The sequence below is a fragment of the Choristoneura fumiferana genome, chromosome 5, assembly GCF_025370935.1.
Source record: "Choristoneura fumiferana chromosome 5, NRCan_CFum_1, whole genome shotgun sequence".
In the NCBI taxonomy this organism is placed as follows: Eukaryota; Metazoa; Arthropoda; class Insecta; order Lepidoptera; family Tortricidae; genus Choristoneura; species Choristoneura fumiferana.
The window spans coordinates 21,868,099-21,885,181 of record NC_133476.1 but is presented as its reverse complement, the minus strand read 5'-3'; the positions used below and the strand labels follow the sequence as shown (position 1 = coordinate 21,885,181).

Below are 17,083 nucleotides of genomic sequence, written 5' to 3'. Positions count from 1 at the left end.
CCAGATTAAGCTATGATCCGATCTTAATTATAACTAAGGGAGGGATAACTTCGTGACTTCAGTTTAAAACGACACCCACAGCACACACTCGTATTAAGCAGGCTTCATTACGGCTTAATTGTTTCTAGAGTGAGACGTTTATCATTTTGGTATTTTTATTTGAAGTTCAGTATGTAGTATTGGTTTACGCATTATAGGAATTTGAGATCTATTCGGATTGACCCAGCGAGCGCGAAATACAAGCGAAGCGTTCTCGTTTCAACTTTATACCTGTCCAGATGTCCATCGCTAATCGATTCTCTTGGAATTTTGTGAGCAGCTTTGATAATAACACGCCTTTTTTTGTCGATTTAGTTTTAGGATTTTCTCAAAGTGACAGAGTAATGCACTCGCTCGAAATACTAAGGTATTATGAAATTAAAACGTAATGAAACCTACTTTTATTACTTTTAAGACGTTATTGAAATTCACAGTACATGGAACTTTAACAAATACATCATTCTTCATTTATGAATGATTTAAATCTCCACATATTGTATTATTATTTTTGGAGCTGTATTTGTATGACATGCTAGTTTTTCGGTGGCGCTTCACTTCGCGTTCTACACTCGTCTGTTATCGCATTCAAATACAATCGCTCGCGTGAGAAATAGACTATCTCTTTCGTTTTGTCGTATGATACGCGAGGTGGAGCCCTAGCTAGCAGAACAGCGATACCTTAAGCTAAAGCGGTAGGTCACTTGTCCACGACACGGTTTTTTAACCGTCAAAGATAAACGTGCGAGCTCGTACACGGCGCGGTAAATATAAAACGTGCCGGAGCGCCGCCCTGTCCGTGTACAAGCTTCCAAAGTGATCCATATACTAATGGCCGCGCTACATGGCGTATTAGCTGTGGTTTTTCATTGCAAAAAACGTGTGTGGGCTCTTGGCAGCGTGGAGGCAGCGGCGGAGGGCGGTCAGGGCGGCGGCGGGTCGGCGCTGCGGTCGGTGCGCGCGTCGTCGGTGGCGTTCCGCTGCAGCGCCGCCCACGCGCGCCGCGCCGCCGCCGCCGGCTCGCGCCGCCAGCCCCCGCGCCGCCCCCGCGCCCCCCGCGTCGCGCACCACGTACGAGCCCTCCTCGAAGCCCGACCGCAGCCCCAGGATGATGCTGAGCGCGGACGCGTCCTGTCCGTGGCAGCCCGAGTACCGGTACTGCGGCTTCTTGTCGAAACGGCACCCGCCCGACTGCGCGCCTGCGCAATACAATAACCATATTTACACATCGAATCGAACTAGTCAGCCGATACATAAACTATAAGTTTATGCTAAATTTTTTAAAACATTGTTTTGTACAATATTTGGTAGATTATCAAAAATATTTTGTTAGTGTATTAACTGACGCAATTGTAACCATTAAACAATTTTTCCAAGACGCAACTTGACAGTAAAAACTTTATTTCAAGTCTGAAAATTGAATTACTTACATATTTTCTATTTACCAGGTAGGTACTATAAAATTTAATTATTAGTTGCTTTGTAACAAATCAATATTAGGCTGAGTTTCCATTTACCAAGGAGCAAGGATGTGTTGCGAGAAATGTGTTTTCATGAACTAACAGCTTCATTTACCTATCCTCGCACAGCACATCTCTGGTGGTAACAGCTGAGCGGAGCGCGGCGAGGTACATGAAGCGTTTCTATTGGTTCATGAATAACACATTCCCCACAACGTATCCTCGCACACATTTCTGATGGAAACTGAGCCTCAGGCAAGTCAATCGAGTAAGCGAATAATTGACGCCATAGCTCACTATTTTAAAAAAAAAACCGGCCAAGAGCGTGTCGGACACGCCCAAGATAGGGTTCCGTAGCCATTACGAAAAAAATCAAGTAATATTATGTGCGTTATAACACAATTAAAACACTTACTACAGTCTTAAAATCTATTACCAGAAATTGAGCGTATCGTCACGGCACTTACGTCCTTTTGTTGAGAAGCGCAGTTTTTCGGCAATAACTCAAAAACGGATATCCGATCATGTTGAAATCAATTTTCGTTGTAAGTGTTAATTGAGCGTTACCTTTCCATATTTTTTGTACAAACGGTTTACAAGATAGAGGGGGGGGACACAATTTTTGCTATTTTGAGAGCGATTATTTCCGGAAATCTACACTTAATCAAAAAAAATTTTGAGAAACCTTACTATCTTTTCAAAAGACCTGTTGAACTATATGTGCCACACGTTGATGCAAGTTATATTTTTTTTTTTAAATTCCTGTTACGTGTATGGAGTGCCCCCCCTATAAATATTTATTTTTGTAGTTTAACTACAAAACTAAATAGCGGCTTTGATAAGACATCTGTACTCCAAATTTCATTGATATACATCTTGTAGTTTTCGAGTAAAATGCCTGTGACATACGGACGGACAGACAGACATACAGACGGACTTGACGAAACTATAAAAATCTACAGGCATATCAAAATATGAGGGTGTACGAACCTATGGGCATGATGCAGTCGATGGTGAGCGCGCACTGCACCCAGACGCGCATGAGGTCTCGCACGGCGGGCGTGTCGGCCAGCAGCAGCCGCGCCGGCTCCAGCATCTGCACGAACAGGAAGTCGTCCTGCGCCGCCTGCAGGTAGCTGAACATGCGCGGGTGCGTCAGCGACGTGACCGCCGCGCGCCGCGCCCACGCCAGCACGCCGCCGCGCGCCGCCCGCGCCCACAGCGCCGCCAGCGCGCGCGCCCCGCCCGCCCACCGCTGGTCGCTCTCCGCGAACACCACGCCGCCCACGCGGCACAACGCGTGCTGCCACACAGAATAACCTCTTCACCGACACAAAACAAACCAAGTGACGTGCTCTGGACGCCACGGAAAAACCAGTGACAAATCAACTTGATTTTTAACAACATAACAAACACCTTAACATCAAGTGGCATGGTGTACGGTTGTGTTGATCTGAAGATGAGCTCTGGTTGAGTTCGAAACGCGCCAGTGTAGTGTGGTGGTGGTGATAGATGGGTTTGTGTGATTTGTGTGTGTTCTTACAGTGTGGAGGTGGAGGAACTGCATGAACACGCATATCTTATCTTGCATAAACTTAGCTATCATAAGTTCGCGGGTGAGCAAACAAATTATTTTAGTTCATTGATTTTTAATTCCATTGCAGAAGGATTAATTTCGAGGTGAATGTTGGTCATGTATAGATGATCGTGACGTGTGAGGCATTCCATTGGCTGTCACGACTAGATGACTCTGGTGAACAGGGTAACTTATCCAATGAGGCAACGCTGCTCACGAGTGGGGTGGAGCAGAGCCTTCGAAGTAACGAACGAGACAACCGCTGGGAACTTGCAGGGAACTCGTATATAAGGGATTTTAAGTTACGAATAAAATCGTCCCAATGATCTATAACATAGCCCGCGGGCGTAGCGCGAAAACCTAGCGACGACCGTTAATTTCTACACATGTGAAAGTCGCGCACTCGATTCAGCGCTTACGCTTGCCAGCCCCGCGCATCGAACATTAATCACCGCTAAACGTGCCGCGGTCTCGGTCATTAACAATACGTTGCAGACCTTGAAGTTGATGTGAATTTCGCGCATTACGTCGCATAATAAACATTCTCATTTCTCATCACGCGTCATCATTAAAATTACATCCACAAAAACCAAGGCCTCGCATCTGTCGGCGGTTGGACAGCTGCCACAGGATGCTTCCTCACTTGGCGGTGCAAAAAAATAATGCTTCATCTGTAACGCGCGTTCATATTTTAATGAGCCATTCCTGATTGGTCCGTGTCGTGCCTAGTTTTATTAAAGAACAGAACCCGTCTGTAGCAAACTCCTTGGAGTTTTGTACTTTTTGGTGTATTTTTTGTAAAGTTCTTTTTTTGTGTATATTTTTCTTTTGTGTTACTTGTCATTATTGCTTTGTGTTGTGTGGTTGTGTTTTCAAGTTATTTCTTCGTTTGCTTTTTAGTTATTACAGTCCGTTCATACGTTCCACCGTCTCTTCCCGTAGGGGTCGTAAAAGGAATATTTTCCCAAGAAAATCGTCATAAAGGTTCACTGCTAATCTATGTAGGTACAACCGACGAAAACGACTACTCTGTGAAGAGTGAGCGACTTAGGAGATTTGCGTGGAAATAACACGTTACCTCACCTAAGTACTATAAAAAATGTATCTTCGACGCAACCTTTTAAGCGTTTATTTAAATAATTATACCAATCTACATGCGCAAAAAAATGGTTCTCATTTTGACATTTTACTTTATTTTAACGGTGTGCTTAAATTATGGGGATTATGGGGGAGGCCTATGTCCAACAGTGGACTTCCTACCGCTGATATGATGATGAATGACATTAAATGATGACAAAAAAAAAAGATTGTTCATTTGAAAAAATAATGATAAGACGAATACTAAAACTCATCTCAAGAGGTCAGAATGAATGACTCAACCGTATCGTGTTTTACATACATACTTACAATACATCTATATTATAATGCATACAATTTTATCGTATTAATGAAAATGTTATATATTTGAAATGCAGCGAGCTTAAAAATTCTCATAGTTGATTGTCTTCGTACATTAGAAAAAAAAATGGAATAGAGCAAACTCCTTAAACGTCGTAATTGGACTGAAAGTAATCGACCATCACAATTGAAACGGCACCCGCAAATGCCAATTTACTGATCTAATTAAAAAGCGTACACGTTTAAAGATCCGTCTACGACACGTCTGCTAGCCTTGAGTGCGTCGACTCTCGATCCCGACAGCCGCGGCGCGCGCGCCACGGGACGCGCCGCCGGGCGAGCAGCGCCGGTGCTCTTTAGCATCGTTAGCATACCAATTCTTTGATAACGTTACGCTAATCATCCAAACATGCACATGCAAAACAACTCAATAGGTTCTGAGTCATCCTACCAACATTATACGTGGGAATAAAAGGGAGGATGTGTGCATATTTGTTATTCTTTCAGCTAAATGGATTTGAATTTAGGTTAGATCGGAGCTAGATTTCGGGAATAACACATAGGCTAATTCATATCCCGATATTCTTACGGCATCTCAGAAAACCGCGCTACAGCCGCTGTAATGTGAAGGGATTCGCTGTGTCGCGCTTCAGTCGCCCGACATAAACGCCTATATGTGACTTATGTGAAAGCACTCATAGACATGGAAATTTAGACGCTGAAATTTGCACGCTGGTTCTTTATTCAACGTAAATAAAGCCACGGTGTCATGCTGGGAACTTATTATTAATTTAATTAGTTTTTTTTTTAATTTAACTTATTGTTTTGGAACTTATTAACTCGTGAGTTTCTTGCCGGGTACTTCTCAACAGAGGTTCTTTTTACGAACCGGTGGTAGATATTATTGAACATTCATAAGTGCTTGTTATAGCCTATACCTACTCAATAAATAATATTTTAACTTTCATTCAAGTGGCCAAATGGTTCATGCAAGCGAAGTCGCGGTAAGGACTGGTATTTAATAACTTTTTGACGCAAGGGCTCTAACATAATAATTACAAATGTTATTATTCACGTAGAGATAAACCTGTGTCGGCATTCGGCAGGCGCGGTCTGCGGCGTGCGCGTAGATTAGCGCTATAACGTTATCTGTATTTGGAGAGCACGATACGGAACACTATTCAAACGTGGAACACCTGGTCGAGCAGTGCATTAAACACTTGTAAAATATGATAAGGAAAACTGCTTATTTCATTCCACTTCGTTCAATTTAGTTATAATTAATGAAACAACAATGTAAACAAGTGTGGGAAGGAGTACGGCCGCCGCGCGCGCCGGCGCGAAGGTCGCAAATAATTAATTGAGAGCCCAAAACGGAACCCAATTGTCGATACGTGTGTAACCCGACTATCAACCTACGCCGGTTCAGCAATACTAACTTTTTGGTAAAATATATCGGACGCTCTAAACCCGCAGTTTACAACGTGCAAACTCATTTAGATATTATAATCGGAAGCAGAGTAAACAACTTCCAGACAGCTTTTACAGCAGAGAGATTGATACGTTACGATATTGATACGATTGATAAGTCTTGATGTTATTTAGATTAGTTATCAATATAAACTAACATTCTATCAATCTAACACCGCACTTTTATTTAAATAAAAATATTATTTTAATTTAATAGTTGACCTATGTACAACTTAAATGCCTCATCTATACTTTTCCTCTAAATCGCGTTTGCGAATGCAACCAGCGTGCAGTTTTGCCGACAGCATTGGAACTGCAATCGAAAATTTATGAGCAGTCAGCAATTGCCAGTTACCTACCTACGTTGCAGTCCGTGGAACGGCCCTAAAACATGCTTCAACAATTGTGATCGAAGATGAACTAAACGTGAATTGTACGAATCTAAGCCATTCAAATACAAACTACCAGCAAAACGTAGAAAATATCCCAGGAACACTTGCCGCGGCTTTCCTAGTCGAGCACGACCGTAGATACCATCCTTTTCTCAAAGTGACTCACGTCACGTCTCATTTGAACCCCTGTAACTTCATTGTGCATAAAGTAACAAGTTTTCACTTTACCATAAGTACCTACCAAGTTATGTGAATTACTTTAGAGGTCAGAGCCCACAACCTTTTTCTAGATAGATCTAACATAAATATCATCTCAGCAAACATCATCAATAACACCCTTGTATATCAACAAGTAACCGAAATAAATATTATATTAATAGTGTATGCACACACCGGGCTCGGTCGCGAACCTCGAGGCCTTGCAAACAGACTATAAGCGACTGATTAACTTCGGCCACTTGAAGTCAAGAGGTGAATCATTGCTATTCATTTTTTTATCGGTTCCCGTAATCAAGACCTTTGAGTCGTAGGATATACTCTGAACAAATGAACTTTACTAACTCACAAACAGCACACTCCTAGATTTCAGTCTATTTCTGGAAGGTCCAAATTAAAATGGCGGATTATTCTGAGTTGCTATCCTCATGAACCATATAAATATTTTGAAAAAAATTGACAAAGCAATTAGAATCTAATTGTTTCAAGAATAAAGTCAAACTGCCGTCAAACTGCCATGGTGTAAAACAATAGAAAAACAAAAGAATTTTTACTTTGTTACATTGTCATACATTCCTAACTACCTTGAACTTATTGTGTACATTCTATTGCACACTGGGCCGCATGAGGCTATAGGTACATTTGATCTAGAAGTACGATAGATACTTTGAATGAGAAAGTGTCCGAGATCTGCCTTTCATCAATACAAGTAAGCTGCTACTGTAAACACGGGAAATCCTAGTGTTTCTGGAGGACAACAAATTTTTATTGTTAAAAATTAGCGTAATCTCGATTCATTTCTCTTCGATACATTCAATAATGACTAACCTGAACCTAACGAAGATGGCCATAGACCTCAAATAAAACGTTATCCACGCATCGCTGATAAGATACGAGTATTCAGGTGTGGAGCTTGCATGACTAACGGTAATTAGATACTTAGAAAAAATAATGATAACATCAAATTGAATCATAAATTATCACGCTTCGCTTTAAGTGTTTGTAAAATAATAGCTTTTGCAGGTGGTAGGACCTTGTGCAAGGTCCGCCCGGATTGCTACCACCATCTTGCTCGCTAATCCTGCCGTGAAGCAGCAGTGCTTGCACTGTTGTGTTACGGCGTGGAGAGTAAGACAGCCGGTGAAATTACTGGCACTTGAGGTATCCCATCTTAGGCCTCTAGGTTGGCAACGCATCTGCAATACCCCTGGTGTTGCAGATGTTTATGGGCGGTGGTGATCTCCTACCATCAGGAGACCCACTTGCTCGTTTGCCATCGTCAAATAAAAAAAAAAGAAAAGAGTGATACGTAGTCAGCGTCGCAGTGGCAGCAGAGGGGAGCACATGGGGAGTTGGTAAAAAAAAAACTACCGCTCGTGTAAAACTTTCTACTAGTTGACAAAAGGAATTAGAGGTTTAATTTACCAGTAGGTACTCGCGTTTTAGATTCAATACAAATATTCAACATTTTTAGGGTTCCTTACCTCAGAAGGAAAAAACGGCACACTTATAGGATCACTTTCCTGTCCGTCTGTCAAGGCCCTTGGAGGTATCAAACTAAAATTAATATCAAATATTCCGGTCTACTATAACAAGCAGTGAAAAAATCAAACTGCAATCCATGCAATCAAAACATACAGTCATTAAAAAGGTGCGTCTTTATAAATTGCCGTAACCGAAGAACCTGTGCACTACTTCCGGCTGTCCTAAGAATTTGAAATTTGATATAATTATGGTAGCTCTTAAAGCACATAGTTTTTTTCTCTATCTATGGCAGTAACCATCTAAAATGACCCCACACAGCGTTCATTTTGCTTAGAAAATGGGCTCTGCTAACACTGGATATTTATTTAGACACCTACAAATTTGTACAGTCACCAGCATTAATATCTGCCACAACGACGCGTGCAAAAATATCTGACACGTCCTTCATGCCCTAGAGATAGAGTCGTATCAGATATTTATGCAAACTTGTTGTGTCAGATATTGGTGCTGGTGACTGTACTGAACCCTCGATGTGTGAGTCTGAATCGCACTTGGCTGATTTTTTTAATGTTATGCTCAGAGTTCTTGTATAGAAATAGAACTGTGGACGCATAATGAAAGCTGGAGGAGAGAATTATTTTCCATCAGTAGAACACACTACGATACTATAATTAGTAATTTAATTAGCTAACAAAAAAACAACACATAGCCATAGATTGACAGAGCCAACGACTTTAAATGCTGTAGTAAATTTAATTGAGCTGAATGTTATTGTTCTAGGGGCCTAACAATGGGAGACGGAATGTAACCTTGATGCCTTCTAGATGCGCGAAACCGTGCACCGACCTTACCGGCCAAGGTCTCCAGGAAAAAACACCTAATGCTAGATCACATCCTATGATCGAATAAGACTAGGGCAGCGGTTTTCATACTTTACCAGGTTATATACGTAGATATATTATGGTTAGTGTTTAGTTTTGTAATTAAGGGACCCCATAACATCCCTGTGTTATTATAATTATTATACTGTAGTTTTTAGGTATTTTATTTGTTATTATTTCATTTTGAAAAAAAAAAATCTGCCAAGTTTCTTGCGGCGCATTCTTCTTGGCAATGATGGTCTTTCCGAAAGCGATGGTAGTTAAAAGAATGACGTGTAAAAGTGCCCATTGCGGCCTATTTACTGAATAAATGATTTGAATTTGATTTGAATTTTGATTTTGAATTTATAGAAAGTCTAGACAAGATCACTCAGATGCAATATCATTAATTCATTACATTATACAAGCAGAAGTAGGAAGGAAAAAGTTGGGCCAAAATGGCCCTTTTTAATCGCAGCATCTCAAGACTGTCCAAGGCGCTCCAAAACGCCGTGGCGGATAGTTTGGCAGCCAATTTGGCGCAATGAGGGCTATCGTTTTTTGTCTCACTAGATGGCGCACTGTTGCGTGAGGTTTTTAAGTGTGGCTTTCAAAGTCTGTTATTACGGGCGTGAAAACAAAGTTTAGATTAAAATCATATTTAATACACCTTAAAACCGTACCATAAAAATATCGAGCAACCAGTGTTGCGTAGTCCCGTTTTGTTCGGAAAAAAGAGAGGACAAAACACAGACATTCATTGCAACGGAACGCATATTTGCTATAATTAATTTCAGATATTGCAAAATATTCACAAAATTATTCTAATTATAAATAAACCCGCGTAGCTCGCCCAAAAACTATGAGATTTGACATTTCGGAGACCTCACGCTACACTAGCGCCTCTAGCGGCGAATTCATACGCGATAGCCCTCATTAAAAGAGCCGCTCATTGCATGTCAAGGCCATGCTTATTTAGAATTTAATGTTTACTTTATTAGGTACAGTCACGTCTAAAAGTATGTATACACAAAAAAATTGAAAAATATGTAGCCACACATTTTCATCATAAATATGTATCTATTACTGACACCAAAAATTGTATTCATTAAACTGTTTCAGTATCATGTAATCACAAAATGCTTCAGAAAGTTGCATACTTAAATAAATTCCATTTAAATGTATTCACCTCGTAGGCAAAAATAAGTATACATGAATGGGTTCCATATACATATAACCACACCAATTTGGCAAATATTTGTATACGCCGTTTGATTCATAAATATGTATCCAGACTGCAACAACAAACCTTGTCTGACTGGCATAGAATCGTAAGTTGTATATTTAACTGATTTGACAATTCACGAAAACAGTGCGGACTTGTCACTGCATACGTCTATCTCACGATTATTCTATGACGCACTTGACAGTCCTTAGATTGAATTGACTTGTAAATATTGAGTATTTCAGTTTAGGGTCATTCTCAGAAAGGTGCACTATGCATTTTTTTGTTTTTATTTTAATTATATTGTTAATTGTTAGTGGTAAAGCCGCACTGTAGCCAGTTCTTGGTTTGCAGTACGAATGTATTTGTAACTTCAGATAGGTTGTATATTATAAAAGAAAGTCACTGGCTTCATGGAAGAACTTCATTTTAAAATCAATTACTTACATATACTTATACTGTCAAGTGCAAGATCGCCATTCTGTCATCGTCATTCAGAAGCTGTCTTCTATAATTAAAATTACAATGATTAAAGATTGCAAATTATAGATGCTTCAGTGGATCTGTCCTCAGTGGATGACCCGAACAACTTGATCGCTTTGGCTTAGTCGATATTAATGACCACTCTGGACGTTTCCAAGTATTTGGTGATCTTGATGGTGTATAAAAAATTAAATATATCCATACCAAATTTCATCCAGCTCAGTTGCTTTTGGAGATAAAAACTAAGTACCCTATGTTCAGCCCCTTGACAGTCGAAACCAGTCGGTTTCGACGTGATACCGGAACAGACAGAGTTACTTTCAATTCATCACTCGTATAAAACAAAGTCGCTTTTTTTGTCTGTACGCTTAGATCTTTCAAACTACGCAACGGATTTTGATGCGGTTTTCACAAATAAATAGTGTGATTCACGGTGTCTATGTATACCGTAAGCGTGTTGTGCCGGAACGGGTCACCAGTATATAATATTATTTTAATGGAGTATGGATTCGTAGTATGTATGTCCCTGCCCGCATGCAGGTTACGAAAGAGACAGACATGTAATCTTAACAAAACAGTAATTCTTCAAAACGAATCAAAATATCAAATCGTGTTTACATATTTATGAATCAAACGGCGTATACAAATATTTGCCAAATTGGTGTGGTTATATGTATATGGAACCCATTCATGTATACTTATTTTTACCTACGAGGTGGATACATTTAAATGGAATTTATTTAAGTATGCAACTTTCTGAAGCATTTTGTGATTACATAATACTGAAAAAGTTTAATGAATACAATTTTTTGGTGTCAGTAATAGATAAATATTTTTGATACAATGTATGACTACATATTTATGCAACCTTGTTTTTGTATACATATTTTTAGACGTGACTGTACTATATTACTGAGTAACATCCTACTAAAGTCTGTAAGTATGCCTCTGTGTGTATTGAGAGGTCGGAATTGAGAGATGAATATTAAAAAATATATCTTATATCTTTAAACAACAGTAGGTACTTAGAGTGTAACATTAATGTTAGGAAATAAAGTTTATTTATTATTATTATTATTATTTCGATTTCTAACGATTTCGACGAAATTTGCTATATGGTGGAATTCGGGGGCGAACAATCGATCTTGCCTTGGTAAGATCGGTAGTTTGATAATTCTGTTATGAGTGTGGTGGTTCAGCGGTATAGAATTGGACTTGTAAAGTGGAGGTCTAGAGTTTGAATCTAAGTCAGACGTGACAAAGTTTTCTATTTTTCTTTATATACTTGTTTAGTTTTCGTTTTCTTTTAAAGCTTACTTAAATACATATTTTCTGCAAAAAACACGATTGAACAAAGAAAACTCTGATCAAAGCTCTGTCGCACCTAGATAGAACGTGAAGAAAATTCTTTGTACAGGTTTCTAGTGTGTGCATATCTCGCAACATACCGTCACTGACATAGTTTCGGCGAAATGAAGAGTACACAGAGTACAGTATGACAGCACTGTCAGCGTGTCAGTACTTCAGCACACTGAGCTGACCTGAATGATGAGCGGCCGGAACGCGGTGATGCTCTCATCACTGACGTGCGACGGGAACACCTCCAGGTCCAACTCGATGATGGCGCACTTCGAAGAGTTGCAGTACGACGACACCTGGAATGGAGTTTAAGAGTTGTATATCCCATCAACTTTGCCTGTATACGTCCCACATAGCCATATAGGTAGGTCTCTGAATGATAGCTAAAATGAATAAGAGTGAGTATTTAAGTAGTTATATTAAATGATAATATGGTTACGTAGCATAACATCTAAAAACAAATGTCATAAGCTTGATACATATACGTCTAGAATGTCGAAAGCCTAAATGAATAATATTCGTAATTTATAACGTTCGAAATACATACAGCACGACTGGTCGAATGAATATAATATCGAAGTACAAAATAAATAATATTATTTTTCATAAACTTGATACACATAATACGTCTAGAATGTCAAAAGCCTAAATAAATAATATTTGTTGTATTTACTCGAAATCATTATTCTAACAAATCGTTACCCCTACACATTAATAGGTAGGTTAGGTTCGTTAGGTATCTTCAGATGCCCGAAGGACAGACCGCCCAGAAATAGGAGCCCCGCGAAGTGGGGCTCCGTCGACATCAGGCGTGAGTTACCTAATGCTGCTGAAAATATATGCAACTGATAAAATAATCTACTGGTAAAATAAGCCAAAAAAATAAACGCGAACATTATAAAACGCTTCATGAAAAATCGCTACATAAAAAAGACGAATAAATAATAATGTAATTTGACTTTATGTATTTTGAACGTTATACATAGTGAGCAATATAGATTACAAACGTTATGAATTCAGACCGTAGAAGTTTTAAATTTATGATAAAAGAAATTATTAATATCGTACGTTATGCAAGTTGACCGTATATATTTTGATCGTAAAAACGAACTTATGACATTTAATTTTAGACGTTATGCTACGTAACCGATAATATATCGGATAACTCACATCTAAAATCGAGTTTAGCTCGACGTGTTTCGGGCTAATCTGTAATCCTTCATCTGGGAGCAACGGTGGCGCGCATTGCGCGTGTTGCAGCACAGACTAGCCCGAAACATGTCGAGCTTAACTCGATTTCAGACGTGAGTTGTCCGATATATTACCATTTATTATGACTGAGTCTCAAGTTAGTTTAATATATAAGTAGTTCTTCAAAATTACAACCATTATTTTTAATGCAATACTCAACTTGTTTAGGTAACGATTTTACTATTGCGTTTTAATTATTCATTTTAGATATTATGTTTCATAAAAACATTTACTGCTTATGACATTCACAATTGATATCCAAATAGAAATAATGTAAGGTTTATTTTCCAATACGACAGGGTCAGATTCCTGAACTGAGTACCTATACGCATTTTTTTATCACTGTATAGTATGCAGTTTTTCTTGACACTAAAATCAATGACAGATTCCTAAGAACAAACTTCTATATATCTTCTACATCTACATCTTATTTCCTACCTGGATCCTGTAACACAGGGACTCATAGCACAGGATCCAGAGCCGTACTCTTTTTATAAGATTTTTATGCAATAAATTATTTTCATTTTCAGTTTCAGACTTGCCCATACCATAATATAACCGATCTAACGTAATGTAATAATGCGATTAATTCCTAAATAAAGTCGAGTTACCAGTGTGTCAAATGTGTTGTTATGATTGTGAATTTTGCTGTGTTTGTGTGATTGTTTTCTTGGTTGTTGTGCAGAGGTAGAGAAGTTGAATTCAGGAATCGACGCTCTATCGAGCAAGTGTAAAACTATTGATTTCTGTAAGGGAATGTAGGTGTTCTCGTGCAGATCTAGTATTTTAAGTGCTGTGTTAAGGGTTTTTGGGATAATGGCGGCTGAGGAAATAATGATTGGGAATGATTTAAGATATTTACCTACATATCTTTTTTTTTGCAAACCGATTTAAATGTGAATGTGAAATTTAAATATGAATCCAAGAACACCGAAAAAGATGGTAAATAAGCGCATAGTCTATGCCCCTTAAAAGATATCTGATAGGTATTCACTATACATCAACGCCGACACGAAATTAAAAGAACGTCGACGTCGTCTGTCCGTGACCTTAAATATTGCCAGCTCACGCAATAGTGTCGTATTTGCATACTTTGAAGCACTTTGACCTATATAAATTTAGCACATGTCGCCATGTTCCATCCATCTCTGCAGGGCTACTACGAAACTCGAAACTCGAAGTTCGTGCCGTGCGGTCTCTCTGACACTTATGCTATTCTATATTATATTCTAATACGAGAGTGAGAGGGACGGTACGATACGAACATCGAGTTTCGAGTTTCGTAGTAGCCCTGCTGTGTCTCCCCACACAAAAAAGTCGTTCTCTCGTCGGTGCAAGATTCATTTCGCGTCGGCCGAGCCAATCGACGTCTTTTTCGCTGTTTATGCGTGGAGTGGACATAAAGCGTTTTTGATCGGCTAAAGTCGACTCCGTGTCGATAATATTCTAATAGTAGATTTAATAAATAAATATATTTTAGACAACTAGATGGCCTAGTGGTTAGAGAACCTGACTACGAAGAAAGAAAGAAAAGAAAGAAAGAAAATATTTATTCGTGACAAACATGAAGCTTGAGGTCCCGGGTTCGATTCCCGTGTCGGGGCAGATATTTGTATAAAAAATATGAATGTTTGTTCTCGGGTCTTGGGTGTTTACTATGTATTTAAGTATGTATCTATCTATATAATTATATTTATCCGTTGCCTAGTACCCATAACACAAGCTTTGCTAAGCTTACTTTGGACTCGGTCAATTGGTGTGAATTGTCCCATGATATTTATTTATTTATTTTAATATAAATATCATGGGACACTTGACACCAATTGACCTAGTCCCTAACTAAGCAAAACTTGTACTATGGATACTAGGCAAACGATAAACATACATATATATATAGATAAATACATTACCTCAAGCTTCATAGTCAGGTTCTCTAACCACTTGACCATCTGGTTGTCATATTTTTTTTAGTGATAGTTGTTAAAATATTTATTCTTAAATATCTGTTGACTTTACCGTCAGCCAAATATGTGGTCTACCACCCTAAAGTTGATAATCGTTTGCATGTCATAAAACAATAATGTCAATAGACATGTGACTTTAGCAACATATTAATTTGATAGGAACTTGTTTAAAAATTGATAGACCACTTATTTGGCTGATGGTACCACAAGCAAAAATCATGTAGGGTCACCATCAAACGTATGCCTCAAAAGTAGATGCATACTTTCGTACTTTGTCGTTTTAGAGCAACATACTTAATGCCTAAATTGAAAATACAAACTGAACTATAGATGCACAGAAAAACCAGAAAAATATGACCAGCACTGGGAATCGAACCCAGGTCCTCGGTATTCTGTACCGCATGTTATACCGCTACGCTACACCACTGCTCGTCAACGGTACAGACACGAATTTCCCCTATGCACCACATATCTCAGCTTGTTTGTTTCTTATTTAGCCACTTAAGCAGTGACGCAAATTTGACAAATGTGTTAAAACTACAGTGTAAAAAAGCTACTTTTGATGCTGACTGTACTAGAAATGATATTTCTGGCAAAAACTAATATTATTAAAGAGAGTTACAAATTCACAAGGTGTTATTGTAAAGAATAGTAACATACTAACCAGAGCCAATGAGTGTGGTTTTAATCCTAGATTGTACAGTAGCACAGTGTACGGCAGCTTGGCCGCTGCTCTTACAAAGCTGACAGCCATGGCATGATCGTCTCCTCGCGCATATGTGACAATGGCAGGCACTGTTGTGTTGTGCCAGAGCTCTGTGTGGCCATCCAGCCCCAACAGCCGGAAGTAGCGCTCCTCGGCAACCAGGTGGTTCTCCTCCACATCCCGAAGGTTGTCCTGTGGCGACAAGTTCACCTGCTGCGTTAGAAAACGGCCCTGTGTATGTTTATATGTTCAAGGGAACCCTTAGAACATAATATACAAGGTATAATAGAGACTTAGCATTAGGATATTTTGGATAAGAGTATAATATGTTCACAGGTATATAACAATGTTCATTATCATGACTTAACTTTATGACTTGTTACTCAACTTAATCAGATAAAGCAAAATCAAGATAAAATTTGTCTTAAAAATATTCAGTTTTATTACAAGGTGACATCACTTTAAGACAAAATGTATTTGCCTTTGAGTCTTTGCCTGTCCAAGTGCGTCGAGAGTAGAGTAAAAATAAACTAATTGGAGAATTAAAACTGACTATAGTTTTGATTCCACCACCTGGTTAACAGCAATGATATACCTGAAAGTCCTTGATGTGTTGGTGCGTCTGCGTGACGATGTTCTGGATGGACTGCGGCTGCTGCGAGTGGAACACGATGAGGAACAGGCTCGTCGCGAACACCGAAGTCGAGAACAGCAGGAAACTCTTAGTTTTCATCTTGACCGCTCATTCTATTCGACGTCGGCATTTCCTCGTGCTTCCTTCTCTGGAAGATCTGCTGAGGCCAGACATTAGACCGACCCTCTAACGCTCAGAACTGCTCCTATCAATGTCATGCTTAGACACTTCTTTCAAAAATAAATCAATATCACTGACAGCCGCTTCCCCGCTCATTTATTTAGGAAGTTTTCCACAATATTTGCTTCGAAGTACAAAATAAATACTAAATCACTACTAACATAAATGACTTCTATCTGCTGAGCATACGTAGATTCGACTCAATATTCATTATTTCTTAAATTATCTTCTTTCTACATCCTGAAATGACGTCCTGAAGCGACAAAAAAAAGCGACTGCATGCAAGCGATGCGACTGACACTCAGGTCAGGGCTGCCGACAGTAATATGGTCAAATCCCCAAACCTATTGTCGAAATTCCCCACGTTTGGGGAAAGAAAAATGATAAT

The 17,083-nt window shown here is 39.2% G+C and overlaps 2 protein-coding genes across 2 annotated transcripts in view; one reads left to right on the top strand and one right to left on the bottom strand.

Moving 5' to 3' along the window:
• LOC141428434 (uncharacterized) overlaps nt 1-17,083 on the top strand; it is a 314,383-nt gene that overhangs the window by 286,712 nt on the left and 10,588 nt on the right. The gene's annotated exons all lie outside the window — the stretch shown is intronic.
• LOC141428427 (uncharacterized) lies at nt 403-17,029 on the bottom strand. Its single transcript, XM_074088420.1, is given in 6 exon segments — nt 403-1,070; nt 1,072-1,235; nt 2,487-2,799; nt 12,143-12,256; nt 15,840-16,091; nt 16,477-17,029. Coding segments are annotated over 6 exon segments (1,092 nt in total). The 5' UTR covers nt 16,615-17,029; the 3' UTR covers nt 403-959.